We start from the raw sequence: 25815 nt of genomic DNA, 5'->3' as shown, positions 1-25815 counted from the left end.
ACGATTTAATACTTTATGAAATATGACAGACTCTTGCAATGTTTACATTAAAATTCATGCAGCATTGAAAATTAAATTTTCTGTTTCTACTAATAAAACACTTCTAATTTCATTATCATTAACATGAAGTGAATTCTCTATTCTGCATTTGGGAGTAAACAAACAACTTGTACTAATGAAAAGAGAGAAGTAGAAACCATTCTTACCAAATCCCTCTTGAATTCTCTGCTCAAACCAGTCATCCTTATTTTGAGGAGAAAAGCACTTTCTTTGGACTGTCAGTTTTGTGGCTACCAAGAATTCTATATAATATTATCATCATTAATAAATAAAAAGATATATTTCAACAGAATCAACCTCTTTACAACAAGTTTTCTAGGGAGGTTAGAAAAAAAGCTTGTTTTCCTTGGCTTTGGGACCAGAGTGGTAACAATGAAAAAGGGGACACAAGGTTACTTCATGTTTGCTTCTTTGTAGATGGGTTAGAGAAGGCTTAGGGTTAGAGAAACACATTAGCTGACATTTATAAAGTTCTTTAAAATTTATGAAATAACTGACTTGCATTATCTCTAGTGTGTATAACCTAGTCATTTGGTAGGGGATAACATGCTTTCCCAAAGCTCTGTATTCTGTAATCTGAGCAAGGAATTGAGGTAGAAGTACTCTGTTCAATCTGTGGGTGCCTTAGTAAGGATGGCTTATTTCATTTAAAGTTGGGGATGGAGAAGAGAGAAGAGAGAGATGAGGGAAGAGAACCAGTACCTGTGTTTTTATTACATTCCATCTTTTATCACAATTTCTTAAAATAAAATATATCATTTTACTATATCATTTATATTAATAGGGGTCTTATACTGTATTTTGTTTAAAAACAACTTTAAAAATTGATGTTGAGAAGGCTACTAAGTAAGTGGGAGTAAGTGGGAGGGACTATTTTTACAATCCCTCTTGCTGCTGAGCCAGCTTTGGCCACACCCACATTGGGGTTTACAACATCAGTATATATTGTACTGTATAGATACTTGGGAATAAATATGGAGACTGTACCCATGGAGACATTAACCAGCAAGCCTCTTAGTAAATGCTTACTGTTTACCAGGCACTCTGTGAAGTGCCAAGGATACAAATATAGAAGGGAAATTGTGTTCTGTATTCTGATAGGGAGACATTTGTAGGTACATACAAACCATTTATGAATCAACACAAAGTAGAGGGATCAGGAAAGGTCTCAAAGAAAAGGTGGTGCTGGAACTATGACTTAAAGGAAATCTAGTATTCCCTGACTCAGAATTGAGCAGAGACAGTGTTCTAGTAATGGAAGCAAGTGTAAAGTCATAGAACCAAAAAAGTGAGCAGTCCAGCGTGAATAGACTGTAGAGTACGGAGGGGGGGGTGGGGAGGCAGGGGGGACGGGGGGGGTGGAATTGTATATCATGAAACTAGACAAATAAGAAGAGGTAAGGTTGTAAAGAGTTTTGAATGTCAAATCACAGATCATGTCAAAATGGTATTTAATCTTAGTAGTTCATAGGGAGCCAATGAAATTCATGTCATTGTCATGGGATGTCATAGTCAGACTTATAAATGTTTTAGAAAAATAATTAGGCAGCTATATAGGAACTAGAAGAGAGTAAAAAATAACCAATGGCAGGGAGATAAATTAGGAGGATATTGCAATAGTCCAAGCAAAAATAATAAAGGCTCAAATTAGGATAGTGTCTGTTTAAACAGAGACATTGAGCCACATGTAAGAGATGCTGTGGAGATAGAAATTTTAAGATTTGGCAACAGATTGAATATATAAGGTGAGTCAGACTGAAGAGTTTACGCTATGAACCTGAATGAATGAAAAGCTATTGGTACTTTCTACAGAAATGGGGAGATCTGGGGGGGGAAGGAAATTAGTTTTGTTTGCGACATGTTGATTTTGAGATACCTGTGGGATATTCAGTTAAAAGTGCTCAATAGTCCATTGGTAATGGGAAATTAGAGATCAGAAGAGAAACAAGAGAATAGATAGATGTAAGAGTATTTGCACAGAAATGATTATCGAAGCCATGGGAGCTGATGAGTAAGTGAGAGAGAACAGAGTGAAAAGAAAGCTATAGATGAAAAGGGAGGGTCACATGAATGATGAGCCAGCAAAGGAAACCAACAAAGAATAGAAAAGTAAGAAAGACCACTGTCATGAAAACTATGAGGAGAGGAGATCTAGGAGGTGGTAGACATCTCATTCTACAGAAAATCAACAAGGCTGAGGACTGAGGAAAGACCATTAAAAGATTTTTAGCACCTTGGGAGCAAGCGATTTCAGTTGAGTAATGAAGGTGAAAGTTATATTGAAGAGACTGGGAAGACAATGAGAAGACAGGAAATGGAGGCAAGAAGTTCAAATTGGAAGAAAGAGAAGATTATAGATAATGAGAATAACAAATTAGTGAGTACTTTTTTTAGGAAGGAGATTCAGGTATATTTGTTAGCATGTTAGCAAGAGAGGAAAGATTGGATAAGGGGATGATGGCAAGGGCATCAAACTAGAGATGAGAGTGGAAAAGACTAAAGTAAGGCTACGTGTAAAGGAGATGGCTTTAGTGAGAAGTAGGGTTATCTTTTTTTTCAGAGAACAGAATAAAAGTAGAGATAGTAAGAAGTTTATGTGATAAAAAAAGGGAAAATACAGAGATCATAGAGAATGGCCTCACCTTTCTTGATAACAGATGAGGTATAGTTCTCAACTAAGAGATAAAATTTAGAATAGCCATTGGTGAATAGGACAGAGAATTAATTAAGGGAGGAGTAGAAAGATTACCTTGCTGCAGTGAGAGTCCAATTCAAATAAATTACCCTAAATATATAATGCCTAATACCCTTTCATGATTTTCTTCAGCTTCATTCAGCAGCACACATGTGCAAATAGAGAAAACACATCAATTAATAAATAAGCAAAATTCAGATTTGTCAAAACATGAGCTAAACTAGGATGAGGGACTAAGGATTTCAAGAGTAGAGGAGAGTATAAAATTAAAGTGTTTGACTCAAACATCAAGATCCAACTAGAGGTGTTGTAGTGGCATGCAAGTATTGAGGACTGGAGGACTTGGGAATCAAGAGAGGATAAAGAATGGGTTTAAAAGGAGTAGGGCTCAGGGAGACATACAATAATAGGTTTTAGTAAAAAGAATTTCAGAATTCTTGGTCAAAAAATTGTAACATTTTTGAATGATGGCAAGTTTAAGGAAATGACCTTTCTGAAGTGTAAAGAGGTGAGAAATTGGAAAGTTTAAGGTATTTGAAGAAATTATCTCTTTCCCTCTCTGCCTCTATCTCTGTTTCTGTCAGTCTGTCTCTTTCTTTCTCCCATTGATGTCCCATAATATAGAAGTAGGATTTAGATCACAAAAGGAGATTCTAAGTCAGGACTAGTGAACTCCATGAGAAAGAAGGAAGAATATCCTGGGAACTGAATGAAAATAGCTACCAGGGTCTGGAATGGGTAGAAAATTGGATTGAATGAACCCCAGAGGAAGGGGAATTGTTGAATGATGTCATGAAAGGGAGAATCTGGAAGTTAACAATGAGGAGTATTTCAAATTTCCTTCTAGGACAAGTGAGTCAGAAATAGCAAAAAAGGTCCAACCATCATTAACAAAAAGAGTCTGTGATATTTTGTCACTTGGGGGAAGCAAGATTTTTGTGAATGCTAGAAAATGGAAGAAGCTTGAGGAAAAAAGGGTCTAATTTGAATAGAAGTTTGTTAATTACAGAATAAGAGTTGCAGAGGCCACAGAGGAAAAGGACATATTTTTAGTGGAGCTAATATTAAATAGTTGGATAAGGAAGACAATAGGAAAGAAGATTTGAAGATGATGATGATTTACTCTTAGTCAATACGAGGTTCATTATTATAATATAAACTAATTTAAGTGCATGTCTTTTCTCCTTAGAAATAAACTTCTTGAGGGCAAGGGACTATTTTTATGCCTTTTTTTTTGAGCTTTTACTCAACCCAGTTCCTGGCACCTACAATAGTGAGCACTTAATAAATGTTTCTTGACTGATGCCAGTCATATTATAAAGAGATTTTACTATGTGAATTCTGAATTTTAAGCTTGTTCTACACCCTTACTTTTGTGTTTCTATAGATTTGTCTTAACAGAAACAACATCTAAAAACTGAAATTTCTATTTCTATTCCTCTACTTCGAAATTTACATTTTTCTTTTTATTGCATTATAACTTTTGAATAAGTTGACTCATTTTAATCAAAGTTGATATGCATCCAAAAATTTGCCAAGTTATACCATAAGCTTAGAATTCAGTCAGTATTAATTACCTATATGCCAAACAATGTACCAAACTCTGAGTCAGTTTCTCATCTGTAAATTAAATGGTAGTAAGTAACAGTTTTCAAATGGGTATTTATTTTATGACAGTATATAGTGAAGTCTACTTGCCTCACAGGATTGTTGAGTGAGATATTCTATGTAAGTGCTAAATAAAAGTGAACAGCCAGTAGAATCACCGACAATTTCTGCAACTTTTCAGAACTAATTACCATAGTAAAGTCTAATAATCCTTTATTCTGAATAGGAGTTCTACCATTAATTACTTCAATAACCTATAGATATTTTAAAATAGATCTTGGACTAATATACATCATGTTCTCTCATAGCTTTCTGCCTAACTTTTGCTTTTTTCTTCATGCACTTCATCTAATTAATCTCTTTTTCAAGATATCATGCCTAAAACAGAAGAGAATACTCAATGTATGGTCTGACTAGGGTAGACAGGAATGATCTCTTCCTTAGTAATTTTGGAAACTTTTTCTTGTAACCTAAAATTGCGTTAGTTTTTTGGACTATCATCTCACACATATCCCTTAACCATACTATCATCAAGCCTCTCTGAGCTTCAGTTTCTACATCCATTAGATAAGTATAATAATAGTACCTACTTCACAGGGTAGTTATGAGAATCAAATAAGGTGACATAGGTAAAGTGCTCTGCCAACCTTCAAGCACTATCTGAATGCTGGCTTATCATCATTATTATTATTAGCCCATACTCAATACCTTCCACAAGACTAGCATGAGAGATTTTATGAGATTCTTCACTAAAATCTTGGTTAATTATTTCTGTAGCATTCCCCTAGTATTCTACATTCTTTTAAAAATATTATCAATTTCTTTTTGTACAGCAAAATAACAGTTTGGTCATGTATACTTATTGTGTATCTAATTTATATTTAAATATATTTAACATCTACTGGTCATCCTGCCATCTGGGGGAGGGGGTGGGAGGTAAGAGGTGAAAAATTGGAACAAGAGGTTTGGCAATTGTTAATGCTGTAAAGTTACCCATACATATAACCTGTAAATAAAAGGCTATTAAATTAAAAAAATATATTATCATTTTCAGATCTAGCTTTTCCAAGCATTATTCTCAGTAAATCCTCTCTTGTAGCCAAGAAATAGAGCTCAGTTAAAAAAAAAAACTCATAGTGATTGCGTATTAAAGTGTATGCACTATTCTTCACCCTTAGTTTCCAAATAAGAGAATTTCATTTCCTCTTCTCAGGGACTAGGAATGTTGTAATATTGTTTATAATAGCAAAGTGTTTGTCATTGTATAATATTTTTTTCCATTTTGTGTTTTTCTAATTATTCTGTAAGTCCTTTCAGTTCATATACCTTTATCCTTTACTTATTCTAAATGGGTGTTTTTTTTTTCATTCTCTCCATGACTTCCAGCTCATTCCTCATTAATTTTTCCCAGGTTATTATCCTTACTTTGCTTTCTTTTCTTTCCAAGCTTCACCCTATTGCTAACCAGTTTAACGTTATACTGTTCTCTACTCTTGCCTCCTGCCCCCCTTGTCCTGCAAGTATTCATGACTTAGCAAATCCCAAACCAGAATTATTACCATTATTTGCCTCCTCTACTCCAACTCACAATGCACTTTAGGAATCAATCACACTTTAGAACTGATTAATATACTTAGACTCTACAAACATCTGTGACCCAATCCCAAGCATAATTTACACTACAAGACAATCCTTTCACTTTTCCCTATTCAACTTTGTGCTGAAATTTCTGCAAAGGCTACTGCCAACCTTCTCTCCTCTCTTGAAGTCAAAAGAACTAGTATTCAAATCTTCCTCTGTCACTTGCTGCCTGTGTGATATAGTATGAGTTATATAACCTGTTTAGATCTCACTTTTTTAAGCTAAAAGTATGATGGAGCTAGACTAAATGGACTTTTAGGTCCTTTTCTCAGTCTTTGTTTAATTTAAATTATTCAATTTGTTCTTTGCATTATTTGTATTGCCTCAGCTTTCTGGCTTTTGTTTTCAATTTAGTTAGGGGAATCTAGATTTTCTGATATACTTTGTTTTTTGAATTGTTTCACATTTTTTGGTTGTGATTTGGGCAATATGGCATTCAAGTGTTCTCTTGTAATTAACAGGTAGATATTGATTCAGTTGACAGATCTTCAGCAGCTTTCTCAAGCATCTCCTGTCATGGTGGTGTTTGGTACCTTAGGAGTATTCCTTGATAGCTTTGCCTTTCTTCTCATAAGAGGTTCTTACTATGTCAGTAGCTGGCTGCATATCTGTTGTGTGAAGGTCATAAAATGTTTTTACACCTTTTGCTAGATATTTTGGGACTCTGAGTTCATTTATGATGGCATAGCAAATGCCAGCTTTTTAAATTACTCTGTTCTGGCATAGTTGTTCTGTTAGCTGGATTCATTCTATAAACTCAAAGGGCACTCAGAAAGTTCAACCTCAGTATGCTCTTCTCTCTTGAAAATCATTTGAGTCATGAGTGCTATTTTTGTCATCTTTTCATTATTAGGCTTTCTGGACTTTTTGTTAAGAAAAGTTGTCAATGATCTTCTCAATTTTTCCTCTCTTCAGATTTTAAAAATTACTTGATTTCAGCTCTTATTTTATCTAATCTGCATTTAGGGATGAAGTTAATTGTGAGATTTGCCCTGCGTTGGTCCACAGTATATCATTGTTTAACAGTACAAAGTTCTTGCCAATAGATGATAAGATCCATTTCCCAATTTGTTATGATAAAAGGGTTCAAACCTTCAGCTCATTTGTGTTCAACTTGTGGTGTCCAGTAGGTGGAGTATTGCTATTTCTGGTGGATTCTGGTGTATCTTTCCTTGTGGTGGAAGAACAAGAAGGAGCACACCCCACTCTTCTACATGTAGAGCACATTTTTACAGTGGTTCTAGTTTATAACCCTAGATTGCCTGGACAATTTCTGTGACTTTTCAGAACATTGCATCACATTGAAGTGTCAGCTATACCAGTCATTGTGCCAGGAGCTCAGTTCATCTGTATTTCAGGATTCAGGATAGTCTTTCACAAACTCTCTAGCAAATCTTTGGGTCCACAAAGACTCTGATGTCATCCTGGCTTTCACTTTTCTGCTTTGTCATCTCCTCCCCTCCCGCTATGGGGAATGGGTTAGACGTTGAGGATTGGTTATGTTACTTTAGTGTGTATAAGACCAGGTAATTATGAGATGTAATGGGCTGAGGCTTGAGTTAATGCACTGAGGTCCCAAGCACGTGAGGCTAAATAGTAATTGGACTATACTTTATTAATATACATGCTTGGAGAAAGAATGACCCCGCCCACTCTCTGTGCAAGTCCTGATGTGTTGTATAGGAAATGACAATTTTGGTGGGTGGAGGCAGAGGGGCAGGAAGAGAAGCGGGGAGAGACTGCTGGCTAGGTTCTGTTCTGGTGGCTGCTGGTCTTGTGGCTTCTGGTATGGCTAGCTTCTTGACTCAGCTGTACACATTGCTATTGCCAATTCCACTTTTACCTCCGACCCTTCTTCATCTCTACTGAAAATAAAGATTGAAGATTTTCCCTTAATCTGAATTCCTGACTCTGACTGATTTTAAAATATGCGGTCATCACAATGACTAAAGTCTTAGCATCCCCTTATTTTTCTTATAATGTGTATCCCTCCCTTTGGTTTCTCCCTTTCTCCTCACAACCCCTCATAGTCACAATTAAGTGACTTTTCTTAAGTATACATCTGAACTTGTCACTCAACAACTCAATACACTATAGTGTTATCACAGTTATAGGGGCCACTCACAATGGCCCCTATGATCTCCTGGCTTCTCTGCTTGCCACTTGGGATACTTCAGAGAGGCAAAATCTGCTTTTAGGCCTTCTCACACATCACCTGCCTTCACACTGTTGTCCATCCAGACTAGTCTATTAACTATCTCAAGCTCCCCAGTGAACTGTTCCCAATGCCCATGATATACTCTCACCTCACCCCCCTCCTATTTAGAAATCTTCCTTTAAAAGTCCCCTCATGGCTACCTTCTAGATGTCTTTCTTGTTCATTCTGATTGTGTCTGCCTTTCCTCATCAATTACTGTGATGAAAATGAATATCATTTTGTACTTATTACATATATATGTGTGTGTGTGTGTATATATGTATATGTACATATATATATACATATACATATGTCTCCCCCAATAAAATGCAAGCTTCTCAGGGAAAAGAACTGTTCCATTTGGTCTTTGTGTTCCCAGAATTTAGTACAGTAACCAGCATATGACAGGTGCCTAATAAATGCTTCTTGATTGTTTATAAACTATTTTGTATCCATTTTTCATCCTTTTTTCATTTAAAAGATCATTATCTTTAGTAGAGGAGAAAGAGAAGAAAAAGAGTATTTATGTAGATGGGCCTTCTTTCCTTCTTCAGTTATCATTATTCCAGAATGCTGGAATATGGGTTAAATTTTTCATCTACTTCTTTGTGCAACTTGCCATTTTCCTCAGTCTTTCAAAAATCCCTGATAATAGCTGAGTAACTGCATCTACCTGTTTGCATTATTGTCCTGCCCTTTCCAATCCAAGATTACCAGGTGACATGATAGGCAATTCTTCTTTCTGTCTGTATTAAATTATCATTAGAGCATCTGCCCTAAAGAGCAGACCTAATCCTGCTCTGCTTCTATGCCTTTTCTTAGTAGAGCTCTAAAAAATCCTTTTTGTTGTCACTTTTTTTTCCTTGTCATTGTCCTCAGTGCTCTCATATTTCATACACCTGGCACTATTCTAACTGCCCTGCCTTGCTTTTGTATTTGCTCTGCTACCTTATAACCTTCATACATTTTTTAAAAGTCTAAGTTGGTCAGTGAGGCACATTGTTTATATACATCAACCTCCTCGGACAGCTGCCCCTTTTTCTCCTCAGTGTAATTTTTCTCTCTTTTTATCTTCAGAATATCATTCTTGAAAGTTTCCCTTCCTCTCTAGGTTGACTCCCTTGTTGAATTTTAGTCTTTTGAATCCTATCCTTCTTTTCTTTTTTCAGTATTATTTTATTTTTTAAAATACATGTAATGATAGTTTTCAACACTGATTTTTGTAAAATTTTGTTACAAATTTTTCTTCCTTCCTCTCTTACCTCCCCTCTTCCAAAAACAGCAAGCAATCAATCTGATATAGGTTAAATATGTGCTATCCTTTTAAACATATTTCCATATTTGTCATGTTGTACAAGAAAAAATCAGACCAAAAAAAAAACCCACAAAGCAAATCTCCCTTTCTCTTTCAAGAGCTTTTAAAAAAAATCCAAATATAACAAATAAGCATTTAGTATTTAGTATCTAATACAAATACACTATGTGTGTCCTATTCTTTCAGTCTTCAATTTCTTATCCAAGCAATTGGTGATGCTTTTTTAGGGTTCTTCTAACAGTATTATCTATACCCACATGAGTTATCAGAAGTAGTCTTTTCATTTGACATGTTCTCTGCATCACCCCTATGCATACCCCGCAAAAGGCAGACTTTTCTGTGTTGACAAATATAACATTGTCTCACTTGGCACTCAGCTTTTTGTCAATCTTTCCTTCCTAGAAAAAACCTGCAAAATCAGAGTTAAGAAAAAAGTTGAAAGATGGTAGAATCTGACATAAAATTAAGACTATTGACTTGAAAGGCTTGTTTGCATGGTTTCTTCTGGAAGTCTTCTGTTCTTCCCTAATTCTATGACATAGCAAATTAGAATCAGCAAAATAGGGGTAGAATTTGAGAGAAGGAAGATAGCCCAAATGCTAAAAAACAATAAATGGAAGTGATAAAAGAATCCAAAAAAAATTTGATGAAAGGGCAATCCAAGCCATCTACATCTGGAATGCAGAGGATCATATTCTTATGATGTAACACAGTATATTAATTTTTCTAATGATAACTAGATCATCACGAAGAGGTTAAATTTGTGTTCAGTATTCCTTATATCAAAGACATGGAAACGTGTAATGTGTTTTAGGAGGATTCCATCAAAACTTAAATGAGAATTATTAAGTATAAGAATAAAAGTAAGTTTTGTTTATCTGAAAAAATAACTTGATCTGAAAAACCATGATCTTGAACAAAGTTAAATGAGGTATGTGTATGAGTGATCATAATGGAATAGCTAGAGAATACAACAACATGAGTTCTATTTCAACCTTTACTAAAACATTTATATGACTTTGAAAACATCATTTGACTTCTCTGTTCCAAATTTTTCTTCTAGTTCCCCTCTCTACCTCTTTACTATACAAGGGGTATTTTAATTGTAAAGAAGACATTGAGTTCAGTCTTGATCTTGTTTGAAAGAAAAGAAATACAAATTCTTCCCCAATTCATCCTATTCCTAAATTTTCTCCTTTCTTTAGGCAAAATAGGTAGAATTCAGGGCAGTTCTCATGCATTTTGGTACACATGGATGGTTCATGGGACATTGCACTTAGTTTACTAGCAAGTGGATGGCCAGTAGAATGATTCAAAGTTTTCTTCTGCCACATAAATTATTTCAAGAAGGAAGCTGTTTTTGAAAGTATATTTACTTAAACTGTCAATTAGGAAATTGGTGTAGTTGAACTAAGTTCAGGGGGAAGCAAAGAAAAGAAAGACATTTTTGGAAATGTTGAGTTAATTTATGTGTTTATAAATTACAAACTGTATAAAATAGAGATTCATGGCTTTGTTGTATATTCCATTTTTGGCCTTTATATATGTAAATTATCATGTGTGGTAATATTTGTCAAGTTTATAAGGAGTAACAGAAATAAAACCAATGCATAATCTTATTTATTATAATATCCATCAATTAATACACATTGTCCCATGAGGCAATTTATCTTGGGGAAGGAATGTTTGTAGAAACTGGGATAATTTTTTGGAATATTTGCAACAGTAATTTATTTTAAATTCCTTATAATAGCAAATGTCAGTCCTTCCAAAGATTCTTTGGGTCTGCAATTTTGAAGTAATACAGTTGGCTTCAATTATTTGTTTTTGTAAGAAAGCGATAATCTAAGAGAAGAAACTTATTCATGGTGTTAATGGCTAGTATTCCCACTCTTGACAACACTTGGATTTGGCCAATGGGGGGCAAGGAGGTGATTAGAAGCAGAGTGCAGTGTTGGGCTATTTTTTCTCCTCTTTGGTGCTTTTCATGTATAAGCACTCTGTGAGGTCATCCTCCTACCTCAGAATGTTTTAATCACAAAGAGGCTAGTGACTTAAATTTGTGTATTTGAAATATTTTCTCTCGAGTACATGCTCTGAAAGGCAAGTGGATCGCAAGTGTTCCGGTACTGTCTGCAATGCCTATACTTGCTGCGTAGGTCTGCACCATAACTACTTAATGTGACTGAAGTTGGGCAATATTACAGAGATTTTGCATCTGAATAAGCAACTTAGGTAATGTGTTAATGAGCAATTTTTTCTATTGACAAATATTTCAAAAAGGATCCCTGCTGTGCATTTTGTTTGGTTACAGTCAGGTGACGAAGATTATGACAAGCCGCCAGGTCCTTCTGCTCCTCCTTCACTACCTCTCCTGGCTTTTGCTCCAGGAATACTTGAATCCTCTGTGTTACAAAATGAGAGTAAGTACTGTGAGATTCCATGAGTAGGAGGCCCTTGAGAAATGAAGCACCGTGAAATGACCTGTTTGTTATGAGCTCAGAATGTGGCTACATTAAAAACAGATACTAAAATCTGATTGTCCTTGTTTAGTTAAAGTCTGATATTTTCCACCTCAAGATTACTTATTGATCTAATTAATAATTTGTTTAAAATGTGGGCATGCCACTTGCAATTTAAGACCTACTATCTTAATATGCCATTGAATTTGTAGTTGCATATGTACATTTTAAAGAAGACAATTAGAATGTACTTTCATTATGTGAGCTTCATAAAGAATATGCATGCAAATATATTCATTGGATGGTTCTCACCTTTGCTTTATATATTATTTTCTGTATATCATGTTCAGAACCTGAGATGGCATATGTGCTATGAAGGTAAATACAGTATAGTCACAAAGAAAATAACTGTTGAGGTGTGTGTAGTTAGTTTTTCTAATTGTGGAAGATTTTCCCTTAAGTTACTAGATATTTATGAATATGGTTTACATTTCCTTAGGATGCAAGATTATGCAACAAATGAAGCAAGTAAAGGAAGAAAGATGTCATTTGGAAGAGACGAGAGAAGAACTTATGAAAAAAGTTAAAACTTTATTTGAACAAAGCAAACTGAAAAGATATCGTGGTATAGCTTATTAAATATCTTATATCCATATAAAATATTTAAGGCTTGCATTGTTAAAATAAATGTAAAATTATAATTAGTGTTTCATTTTTTTAGTATTATAGCAGTTGGTACAAGATTAAAAACAGTTGCACCTAGTGAAGTTTATGCCCCCATTACATGTTTCAGAGAGGTCTAATTTAAACATGATATTCATATTTTGCATTATCAATCTATCAGTCATTTTCCAACAGATAGTACAGAATCAGAATAATGTCACATAGTTATAGTGTATGAATCCAGATTCAAACCAACAGCTAGTGATAAATGTGCAGATGTGATCCTTCATCATATTTTTAAAAGCACACACAAAAAAATGTTATATGGGGATGTTGTAGATATCATCAGGAAGTGACATGCAAAAATCTAATGCCCTCAGAATGGAATTTTCCCTAAGAAGTCAGTGTACTGCTTTGGCAGTCAATGGTCTTGTGTTCTCTATGGGATGAAGTAGTTAGCAAAATCGTTTTCAGTGTGAAAATCAAGCAAGAAGTTCCCTAATCTTATACCCCAGGGATATCTCCTTGGTTTCTACTATTTGGCATTTTTATCAGACAGCATCTGTGTCTAAGCTGGAGATGACATCCATCAGTGAGCACCAATACCCTGGAAGACGATCAGAATCCAAACAGAACTTGACAGGATAGATCAGTGGGCAGAATCTTGGAAAGTGGAATGTCATAAGGATAAATATAAAATCTTGGCTTCAAAAAATTAACTTTATAGGTAGAAGATAGAAAAAACAGAATCAGAGAGTTTGGTGTTTAAAAAAAAAAAAAGATTGGTGGGTTTGGGTGAGTTGTAAATTCACTATGATTAACAGAGTATCGAAGTCCCAAAAGGTAATCCACTATTTGACTAAATTGAAGGGCATAACTCTCGAGAATAAGGAGTTCATCCCTGTGCTCTATCCCGGGAAAACCATGTCTGAACTTAAAGAGTTCTAGACACCATAGTATATAAAGGATGTTGATAAGTTACAGAATATTTCAGAGAAGGGCAATTAGAATGACCTCAAATTCATCCTACATAAAGACCGGATAAAAGAACTAGGGGAAGACTTAAAAAGAGACATGGCAGCTGTTTTCAAATGTTTGAAGTATTGTCCTGTGGGAGAGGGATTAGACATGTACCCAATGATCCCCCTGAGGTAGTGGGAGATAGGTGGGCAGAATATCAGAGGCTGATTTATGTTAGAGCAACTAACTACTAGAAGAATCTGAAAGTTAAGTGGGCTTCCTTGGGCAGTGGCAGGTTTTCCTAACCTCCACCATAACTGGAATCTCCAAGGAAATGTGAGATGATCCCTTATCAAATTTTTTTTAGTGAGAATCTTTCAGGTATGGAATGATGATGAGTTGGCTGCTGAGATCCTTTCTAAACCTGAAATTCTTTGAAAATTCCTCTGAAATAAAGCTATCCAATATATATGTGAATATATATATATTTGTATATGTTGTATATAAATGTCTCTATATATGTATGCACATATTTATGTAGCTAACATTTATATAGCACCAAATTATATGTCAGGCACTATGCCTTTAGTGCTTTGTAATTATTATGTCATTTGATCCTGCCAACTACTCTCAGAGGTGGGTGCCATTATTATCCACCTTTTATAATTGGGGAAACTGGGGTAAACAGAAATCCCTTCCCAGGGTCTCACAGCTAATAAGTGCTGGAGGCTGAATTTGAACTCAGTTTTATGCCCAGGGTTCTATCCATTGTGGCACCAGCTGCATGGGACTGGATAGCTGTCTAGACTGATTTTTAGCTTCAGTGTCTGTCACAGCATCCTTGCATTTAGTATCCACTAAAACAACAGCAACCAAAACAAAATATTTATTGAATTGTATTCATAACCTTGCCTTTGCTAGTTTGTCAGTTTTACTACACTGGGCAAGTCATTTCACCTGAGGGGCCTTATCTGCTTCACTTATAAAGTGAGGAATATAATAGATAATCTCTATAAAGTTCTTTTTGGTCATTCTATAAGATTAAGAAAAAAAAAGTTATTCAATAAATACTAACCTCAAATTGAGATTTCTACTCAGGTTAGGATAGTTAAATGTATATTTTTTTAGGCGGTTTATTTTTTAAAGTGCACATTAAATTTAACAAGGTAGTAACAAATTGCCTTGTTTGCTTTTTCTCTTTTAAAATTTTTTGCCTTATTCTCTTGGCTTTTTTTTCTCTTAGCTTTCCTTCACCTATCCCAAAAGAGTCCACCCATCCTTGTAACAAATACAGTATAGTCAAACTAAACATATTATCACATTTCCCATGTCTGAAAATCCAGGACTAATTTTTCATCTCTAATAGTCTCTTGTTCTTGTTGGTAAGTGGGAGACATATTTTACCCTAAGTTTTCAGAAGCAATGATTGGTCACTGCATTGATTAGAGGTCTGGAGTCTTTCAAGTTATTTTCCCAGTATATTACTATAGTCTTTGTATAAATTTCTCCTGGTGCTGCTAACTCGAATCTGCATCAGTTCATGCAAATAGTCCCAAATTTCTCTGGATTTTTCACATTTATCATATGGCACAATAATGTTGGATCACTTCACTTATTATTAATTCAGGCTGTCACCCAACTGATGGGCATTCACTTCATTTCTAATGTACTAAAAAAGTACTATTTTAATTTTTTTTTTTTAATATATTAACCCTTTGCCTCTGCCTTTGATTTCTTTGGAGGTATTTCTGGTTGAAGGGATATCTTACAGTTAATGAGTCTTCAGATAGAATTCCAAATTGCTTTCCTAAACTCTTTGAAAAACAGCTCAATCCACCCCCATAAATTAGTATACCTATCATCCCAAAGCCCCTTCAAAATTTGACATTTTCCTCTCTTGTCATTTTTGCCAATCTGATGAATGTGAGTAGAAATCTGAGAGTTTGTATTTTTCTTATTCATGATTTGGAGCCATTTCCCCCCTTTTGTGGATAGCTTACATTTCTTCTTTTGTAAACTGCCTGTTGATATCCTTTGACCACTTATTTAGATGATTTATGGTTTTGTATCACACACAGAGTATTAGAATTTTATCAGAGATACCCACCATTTTATTTTTCCAATTAGCTAACCTTTTTTTAAAAATTCTTATTATGTTCTCATAAGACTTTTCAATTTTGTGTAATCAGAATTGTCTGTTTTCTTTGTTTAACACCATTCCATATTTAGTTAAGAATGCTTCCTTTAACCTACTTTCCTTTCTCCCCTTTCTCTAAAAGAGAAATAATAATTTCATAATGTGAAATTATGTCACCTTATACATTTATGTCAAATATTTACTGTGGTAGATGGTGTAAGATGTTAGTCTAAATCTATTTTCCAGTAGACCACTTCACATAATTCAATTCATAGAAATTTGAGATCTGGTTCTAAATTCCCAAATAGTTATGTGACTTTAAGCAAATCACATTTTATCACATTTTTCCCTTCTGTAAAATGTGGATAATATAGCTCCCTCTTACAACCTCAGAAAAGTTCTAAAAGAAGCAAAATTATATTTTTAAATGGGAAATGGGAAGGGAAGGTCTGGGACTGTGTTTCTTTGGAACTCCTGATGTGGAAACTACCTCCATTGGTGCAGATGAGCAACTCTTCTGTATCTTATAATTTTTAAAAGTTGCTTGGGTCCCTGAGAAAGGTTAAGTGACTTGCCCATGATCACTGAGGAAAGAGGTGAACTCATGCTTTGCTGATTCCAAGGTCCACTTTCTATTCACTATACTACACTATCTCTCAAAAATTTAAGGGAAAAAAAATATTTTGCCAAGGACTTACTTTCAATAGATAGTAGCAAGATAGCTATTCCTATGTATCTAGAAGCTTTTTCTCTGTGGCTGATTTAGCTCCAAGTCTCCAGGAACACAAATCATATATGTAAAAATCAGTGATAGTATCTTCTTATCATACCTTGAAATAGCAATTCTTTAACAAATATTTATTCTATATTGCCTCATAAAGCATTATTACTGGAATCCAAATAACTAAATCTTGGTGAGAAAGTAAATGGAAGATAAACAGGGAAAAAAGAAGACAACAGTATCTTGGAAATATTAATAATCTATTTACTTGACAGTGTTTATCCCATGATAAAATGGAAGTCTTCCAAATACTCATAATGGTTTTAACGTTTAACAAGTTTCTTAGATAATTGTGGTACACAATCAGTTAACCTCACAAAACAGGCCATTAACAAGATGAAGATGCAGTTTCCTAAAAGTTAATTCATTGACTAAGTATAGACATAGCCGGGGAGCCATGATGAACTCTACTAAAAACCCCCCATGAAACAGAATAACACAACTTTTACTTTCATGGGATAAAATAAATACATGATAACCTCAAAATAGCTTATGAAAAAGAATTAATATAAAAGAATTTTTAGTATAATGATCATTTTTAATTTTTACTATCTGATTTTCTGAAAGAACTATATGATATAGGTAAATGAACATAGCATTCAGTCAGAAGTTTTGGATTCTGATTCTAACTTTGCTACTGTATGACCATGGACAAGTCTCTTAACTTTAGGTACTAAGCTCAATTTCCTTATCAGTAACATAAAGTGGATCAATTGTTCTAATTATCAATAAGTTCCTTTTTTGAACTGTTAAGTTCTAAAAGTATGTGACTCTACGAAAAGCCAAATACAAATTTTGTTTTTATTCATAGCTCAGGAAGCGTGGAAGAAAAAATATTTTGAAACCAAGAAAATCACAACTTCATTGGAGGAAGTATTAACTAAACTTCAAGAAGATTTAGAACTATATTATAAAAAATTGCTCATGCAGCTAGAAGCTAGGGAGATCAAGATGCGGCCAAAGAATCTGGCAAATGTAGAAGACTCAAAGGTACTACAATTTATGCCTCTTTGGTAATTTTTCTATTTCAGATATATTTTTTTAGAGTATGTACATTGGAACTGCTAATATTCCTGTTTGGTGATATATTTGTAATCTGATAATACCATATTTTATGTTGATTTTTAAATGTTTCTTTTAATTTAGCTCAATTTATAGTTCCATTAAATAGAATTTTTGACTATTAGTAGATTGGAGATTATATTCTGGTGTCTTTATCCCTTTTTATAATGATTATTGACAACAGCAAGAGTTAAACATTTTTAGCGAGACTTTACTCATGAATGTTTTTTATACATATTCCAAGGATTGAATGAATTATTTAATAAATATTTGTGAATTTAAAAGAACTATTTCTATGTAAGTCAAGGATAAATCTTAGTTTGTGCCTCTCATAAGTGATTTCTTAATTTATTCTACTGTGTTATTCTACTGTCAGTCAGTCAAAAGAATTTACTAAATACTACCTGTGTGCTAGATATGAGGAAAACACTTTGCAAACTTTAAATTGCTCTACAATGTGAGTTATTCATTTATATTCATTTATTCTACTGACTATAAAATTGCTTCATGAAAAACAGACTTGTTCTGGTTGACTCAAGGTGGGAAAATGAGGAGCAATAAATAAAAGGTACAAAGAAAAAATTTTAGGATTGATGTCAGGGGAAAAAAAAAAACACTTCCCCAATGCTTTCTTTGACCTATTCCAGAATGGAATGGGGAGTCAGAGAAGAGAAATGAATTGGGGATCTTTTACATGTGACAAAATAGTTTTTCTTGGCAGATTATAGCCAACACCAAACTGCATTATATCTAAATGCAATCTGAGGAATTGTGTTAGGCCTGTGATCAACCAGCGGGATTGTTTAAAAAAAAAAAAAAAAAAAAAAAGTTCTACTACTTTCTTTGTCAGTTTATATCTTATGTCTTTCCTATTGCTTCTATATATCCATTGCCAGATTTGCCATTCAGAAACATTATTAAGGCTTTGTAGATTTCTAACAATCATAGAGCCTCAGACTTGAAAGGGACTTTAGTTGCCATCTCTTCCTGCTTTTATATGAACAAAGATGTCTTCTGCTACATGTCTAAAAAATGATCATCAAGCTTTATTTTTTTATTATCAGGAGATGGGTAACTACTATCTTCCCAAAGTACCCACTCCACTCTGAGAGAAACAAACCAAGATCTATCATTGACTTAGAAGGAATTTGTTTCAATTCAACAAACACTGATTATGCACCTACTATATGCAGAGAACTATGTTCAACACTGAGAGAAAAATACCTAAGTACTCCATATCCTTGTGGAATTTATTCAGACAAAAAGGAGGAACAGGACATTTTGGGCACAGGGATATATGACCAAAGGCTGAAGGGTTGAAAAGTTGAGGGAACAGGTGGCAGACAAAAAGCAGCATGGTTTGGCTGGCAGTGTATAGTATTATGAAAAGGAGTGCTATGAAGTACAATGGAAACGATTGGAAAATGTTAAAATAATGCAGGGCCTTGAATGCCAGATAAAGGAATTGGGATTTTACTTAGGGATTAAAAAACCAGTGAAAAATTTTCAATACAAAAGTAATATGATCAGAACTATGTATAAGAATGATTAGACTAGCCACAGGATAAAGAACAGATTTGAGGGTGAAAGGATAGCAATGGAAGCTTTATCAAAATTATTATCAGAATACTCCATATGTTTTGTTAATCAGGACCTACCTGTACTAGATAGAGTATTAGCAGTGGGAAGAGAAAGGAAAGATAGAAATGAGAGATATTTGGAGACACGGCCCGCCAAACTTGACAGTTGAAGAAGTGAGAGGAAAGTCAAAGGTAACATTACTGTTTTTGATATTGGATATCAGATGATATACAAATATTTTGAAAAATGGTGGAAGGGAGTTGGAGAGTCAATCCGTCAATAAGGATTCAATATGTACCCACTCTTGCCAAGTACTGTATCAAATGCTGGAAATACAAAGAATGGTTGAAGAAACAACTACTTACCTATAAGGTAGATATAAGCTACATTGGAGATTAATCAACAGAGGGAAGAAACAATCTTTAGAGGGATTAGGAAAGGTTTGTTGTGGAAGATAGGATTTTAGCTAAGTTTTAAAAGAAGCCAAGAGACAAGAGATGAGGAAGGATATAATTCTAGACAATATGAGTCCAGGTAACCAATCTTCTCAGTGATGAACATTTGGGAAAATGAAATTGATTCTATTTTATTATTGATTTTATTGTGTATCACTGGCAACATTTTTGTAACTGCGTAAGTAGTTTTCATTTGTCTCAGTATGAAGTTTGGAAATTCAGCTTTCCTATAAACCAGTTTAAATTTAGAAAGAAGCTTAGTTCTCCTGCTAATTGCTGTTTTATTCTGTTATTCTTAAAGGATGCAAGTGAATGTCAGGGATTCTAGTCTGTTATCAAATATAGTCTGGTCCACTTTCACTAAACTGTATTCAAAGAATGGACATTTCTTAGTGACATGGGTTGTTGCCAGCCCTTATTTCCAATTTCCAGCCAATCATATTGTTCCTCACACCTGTGATGCTATGAGCTTTGTAAGCAATCATACTGTTTTCTCCATGTATGCTGCTGCCTTCTATTCTGGATGTCTCTCCTTTTGTCCATAAAAGAGAGCTGTCCTCCTCATTGAGGATCATAGCTTTTCTTAAGGGGCTAAAACACTGCTTATTGGCAAATTTATACTGTCAATAATTGATTGTGTTTAGAATGTTGTGCTTCACTTTACTTCAATTTCAATTTTACAGAGAAGGAGACTAAATTATCTGTTTTAAGTATGTGGGTGGGTGGAACATAATTAGAACTTGAAAAAAAATCTCAAGATAAACAAGGTGGTCATGAAAGTACTTGGCTGCACCTTATAAATTCAAGTCATTTGGCCCAGATTTACTCTATGGAAGGATATCAAAGGAACTGCTGAATCTTATGAATGATATTAAAAAGGATAATTGGAGAGGTACCACCAGACTGGAAAAATGCAAATGTTGTCTTATCTTATCTTTTAAAAAGGCAGAGAATGGAGTTTGCAAAGTAAAGGAAATAAGCTTCACTTGGAATTCTGGAAAAATCTTGTAATAAGTCAATTGTACTAAGTCAGGAGATGATTAGTTAACAATTAGAAAAAGAATCAGGCCCCAAAAGGCAAGCAAGGCTTCATCAAGAACAAATCATTCCTTTTCTAACCTCATTTCCTTTTCTAATAGGGTCACTAAAACTGGTAGATCAGAGAATATAAAGGTATAGTTTATCTTGGATTTAGCAAATAATGTGATAAAGGTATCTTAGTGATATTCATGGAGAAAAGGAGAACTGTGGACTGAACAATTAGATAGATTTACTGCAAGAATGTGGTTGATTTGGCTCAGTTCTTCCAATGGTATGTGAATTCATTGGTCATTGGGCAAAGAGTTCTCATTTAGAGTACCAACTGTCACATTAATGTTTATATGTTCTAAAATGATGTGACTATTAACACTCTTCTGCTCACTCTGCCCCTTTCTGTTGTTCTGCCATAATCATTGCAGCAGGGCAAAGAAAGTACACAGGACAAGGGATATTTTAATTTCTATGTGTTTTGTGGGCTGTTATTCTTAAAAATTCCATCCCCTACTGCCAACATATTGGAGATGATGAGGTACATCTATGTCACAGCCTTCAAGAATCCAGGGTCCCTTCAATGCAACAGTGAGACAAGAGAGTATATTTTGGTAAAGAATGTAAGCATGGGTTTCTACTGGATATTACATATTATTTTCCTTTCAAAGATACCTTATTTTAGGGAACAACCTATTCTTGGAATGACATGGGATAGGTGAGTCAATAAAAAAATAGGATTCCATAGGTGAAATTGAGTTTTATTGAAAGTGAATCACAGATTCAGGAAGGGGCATTTAGTCCAGTCTATACTGGTTTTCTTTTAGAATATTTCCATTTACACATTCACAGAGAATGTGGATACCACTTTGGACATAGACTCTGCTCCATTAAACCTACCTCTGGCTTAGGTGTGACAACTAGCATCATTACAACAATAACAGTCACAAGTCACATACTTTCAAGATTTCAATAGAATTTCCCACTTATTAATACACATCTAAAATGGAAATCATTCTAAAATATGATTCCAAATATAAATTCAGGTGTAATTTATTTTGAGGGTATAGTCTAATTTTGGCAACCAAGGAAGAAAAGGGAAATGAACACTTTTGGGGGCCATATGGAAGAATTCCAAAATCAAAGACAACAGGAGCATCATAAGGGGTTGTCAAGGATTGTAATAAATAAAAAAAAATTTTACAGACATGTTGTACCTGTGTGTTACACAAATCACTTGAGATCTCTCTGTCTTTACCTGTAAATGTGGAAGACTGAATTAAAGGATTCTGAAGGTCCCCTTCTGGTTCTGAATTCCATAATTCTGGGATAAGTAAAGATACATGTATTTGTATATTCCACAGAATAATCTTATAATCCAGATCACTGAAGTACAGCACGCAATTGACCAACTGAAAAGAAAACTGGACACTGACAAAATGAAACTTATGATAGAAATTAAGGTAATTTTGTTTTTGAAGTATAAATTATTTCTTAAAAGAATTTATATTGAATTATAAAAGTAAAGATATACTTAGGGTTGTGATCCAGCAATATTAACTCTTCCCAACAAACAAGTGCTGAATTTGGGGCTTTTTTAGATCATTTAAATAGTCCTACTTAATCAAAAAATCTAAATCTAGAAGTCAATGATCAATATTTAGCATAGACTAGAAAAAAATTAATGGGAAATTTTATCAAGTAGGGATTTTAGCTCTATCTTGAGTACATTAGATTAGTATGTAACTAAAACATCATTGTCAGTTCTGTTATCTAGTATAAATGTGGAATGTGGCATTGTAGCTTAAGCAATTCTTCTTGTTAATAGAGAATTTTCATGGATACTATAGAGAGTTCACTTTACAAAGAATTCAAACATGTACTATTAAAACAAGAGGGACTAGTAGTTGCAGGATCTGAGAATGTGTGTGTTTGTTTAGTCCTTTCAACATGTCTGACTTTCATGACCCTATTTGGGATTTTCTGGCAAAGATACTGGACTAGTTTGTCATTTCCTTCTCTGTCTCATTTTACAGATGAGGAAACTGAGACAGAGTGAAGTGACTTGCCCAGGGCCACACAGCTAATAAGTATCTGAGGCCAAATTTGAACTCAGGTCTTCCAGATTCCAGACCTAGTGCTCTACCCATGGCTCTGTCCAGCTGCCCCCAAGCATGAGGGTACATTTGTGTATACTTGATGCAATCCAAAACGAGTACATTCTGACTTATAAATGCACCAGGATATAAATGGACTATAGGGGGAAAAAAACAAATAACTTTTTTTTTTTTTTTAAGATTTTCTCTAAATTGGACCTGACCATGGATCCTTCCTTGTAATCAGTACTCAATGACATGGTCAGATCAATTCTATGTCAACCTAAGTGGCCAGTGAGATTGCCCAGTAAAGATAAATATTTTAACCATAAGTATTTGGCCTGAAGTTGACTGTAATATTATAAAATGCAATATGAATGGAAGAGGGCATTGGCTCCGAAGTAAAAAAGTCTGCATTCAGGTCTAGGCTGATCTTTACTTATAGGACAACCAAATACAATAATTAATAATAATAATGATAATGATTATCACAAAATGTTATAAAGCTTGCAAAATGAGAGTCTTACAATCATCCTGTGAACAAGGCAATACTTGCATTATCTCCATTTTACAGATGAAGAAACTGATATTCAGAGTTCCATTGGGTTGCACATGGTCACATAGATAGTATGGACACTTTCAAATGAGTCCAACACTATTGATAACACTGCTTCACTTAAGGATGAGTCACTGTCACCATGGGTACCAGTTTCTTCATCTTTAAAATAGGGATAATACTTCTACTCTCTAGATTGATAGCAAAGCATTTTGTTATCTAATTTTAAGTCATATTGTATTAATTTTTACTAGTTTCACTGATGTGGATATTCTCTCCACAATGCAGATCAAAGCTCCTCTGTGGTTTTCAGGACTTATTGAGGGCAAAAAATGGATTATCTTGTGGCCAAGCTAGCAAATAGTTAATAAATTGTGTAAACCTGGTCCTCAGATAATAGACAGTTATTCACTACCAAGCACACTTGAATCCTTTCCAACATGGTGAAACTTGCCTAAGTTTCTGATATACTGATATAGCCTTTGAAGAATGCCACATTTCTGGCAAAATGAGGCATTCAAATACGACTTAGGAGGCATTTATTTCTGTGTGTATTCCAATGACAAATCCTTGCTTTCTGGTATGTTAAATGTAAATCACTCCACCAACTTTAAAGCTCTATCATCTAAATATTGGCTATTTGTTATTATTTTTAAAAACTGTCATTTAGTGAAATTTCATTTTGAAATTTGAGTGAAAATATAAAAATTGTTATCTGGTCTTTTATTGTTGTAGTAAAATATTTTAGCAAAATGTAATATATTTCTGTATGCCATGTGAAGCCTAAGAACTAACTATGAATATAATAATAAAATTTTGCTGTTCAACCACCTAGTTTTCATCCCCTGGAAGTTAAAGGCAGTAGACAGAGGTCAATTGTGTTAGTTAGGAGATGAGAACATAGAAGGCCATTGAAACTGCTGCTTAATTATGGCAGCTGCTGTACTGCATGACTATTGTGATTGCCTTCAGAATGCCAATGTGAGATTTAATTAATCTCTGAAAGGTACTTAAAAATCATTTTGCCTGGATCTCATCTGGGAGCCTTCCTTTACAGCCTCCAATTCTTTTTGCAGATGAGAAAACAAGCAATTTCAGACATACGAACATTAAAAATGGAACTGGAACAGAAGAAAATGAAGGCATCTTTAAGCTCCCAGTCAAATGTACTTACTTAGAGCTGTCTTGTTTTTCAAAATGTTTAGACGTGTTTGAAGACTGTCCATCCATTGTTCTTGCCAATGTTTCTTTATAAGCCTTGTGTTTCTATTCCTTTATTTTTCATACTGAGTTTGTAAAGGGACTCAGGAAATGTTAAGCACAGTATAGTTCTTCAGTACTTTGAGGATCTGTGATTTTGTCAGAGTGGATATTCCTTCCACTAAGACAGATCACACCCTCTCAACAAGTTAGGAGATGAACTTTGAGAGTAGCTTTGGTAAAAGAGAAAGAAAGAAAGAAAAAAAGAAGGAAGGAAGGAGGGAGGGAGGGAGGGAGGGATGAAGGAAGGAAAGAGGGAGGGAGGGAGGAAGAAGAAAAGGAAGGAAGGAAAGAAGGGAGGGAGGAACAAAGGAAGGAAGGAAAGAAGGAAGGAAGAAGGAAGGAAGGGAGGGAAGGAGGGAGGGAGGGACAAAGGAAGAAAGGAAGGAAGGAATGAAAGAAGGGAGGAAGGAGGGAAGGAAGAAAGGAAGGAAAGAAAGGAGGAAGGAAGGAAAGAAAAAGAAAGAAAGAGCAGTGAAAAGCCAAATAATTTGTTCAGGGCATTATTTAGTTATTTTTGAATATTTCAAGATGTCTGGACTTCATTTTAGAGTAAAGTATTTCATTATTAAATTGCAGGGTTTAAAGATAATTCATCTATGAGTTAAGAATAAAGGTCCATTATTAGTCTTAGCAAACCACCATGTCTTGGTATAAAAGGGCTACATTGATTTTTTTAATGTAACCTTGATAATTAAAAGAATAATCCTTTATTTTATTTTAACTAAACAGCAGCCTAAGAATCTAAGACTCAGGAAATTGAGTTTACCATTTGAAGCACTCAGAGGAAACTCCTGGGATTAGTATCCAAGAACTGCCTTATTAACATATTTTAGAAGCATAGAAACCATCAGTTATTCAAAATGGACTGAAATAGCATCTTTTTGACTGAATGCTTCAGGTCTTCTGCTATAAGCAACTATGTAAATTGGAAGCGGAGATCTTATATAGACCAAAACCTAGAAAAGATGGCCAAATTTTATCTGATTTTATTCTAATTTATAGGAAAAAGTTAAGAAAGACTAGATTTATGTGAGTCCAGGATTCATAGGAATAGGTTTGGAATGTCCCTAGACAGTTGTATAGTCAGTGCTATCAAAATGGAAATAATAAATTTGGCATAATGCTGTTGTCTTTATAATTTACTTTACCATATGAAAAAGCAGAGAGTTTAGCTAAAGGTTTAGCAAAGTTCCAACATTAAACTACTATGTTTTAGAAAAAGAAACATCAATTCATAAACTAATGTTATGAGGT

The 25815-nt window shown here is 34.5% G+C and overlaps 1 protein-coding gene across 6 annotated transcripts in view; it reads left to right on the top strand.

The window, feature by feature from the left end:
• SPATA1 (spermatogenesis associated 1) overlaps nt 1-25815 on the top strand; it is an 80191-nt gene that overhangs the window by 43916 nt on the left and 10460 nt on the right. For 4 of the 6 annotated variants that reach the window (XM_023501717.2, XM_031936744.1, XM_023501716.2 and 1 more), the window contains 5 exons: nt 11831-11939; nt 12478-12603; nt 17331-17509; nt 22011-22109; nt 24375-24521. In XM_023501717.2, the coding sequence (XP_023357485.1) occupies nt 11831-11939; nt 12478-12603; nt 17331-17509; nt 22011-22109; nt 24375-24476 (615 nt within the window). In that variant the 3' untranslated portion in view covers nt 24477-24521. Of the gene's footprint in view, nt 1-11830; nt 11940-12477; nt 12604-17330; nt 17510-22010; nt 22110-24374; nt 24522-25815 lie in introns of those variants that run through there. The other 2 variants (XM_031936743.1, XM_031936742.1) reach the window with 1 other exon arrangement.

The sequence above is a fragment of the Sarcophilus harrisii genome, chromosome 4 (assembly GCF_902635505.1).
Source record: "Sarcophilus harrisii chromosome 4, mSarHar1.11, whole genome shotgun sequence".
Classification (NCBI taxonomy): Eukaryota; Metazoa; Chordata; class Mammalia; order Dasyuromorphia; family Dasyuridae; genus Sarcophilus; species Sarcophilus harrisii.
Note: the sequence above shows the minus strand (reverse complement) of the source record. Positions and strands in the feature narration are given on the sequence as shown.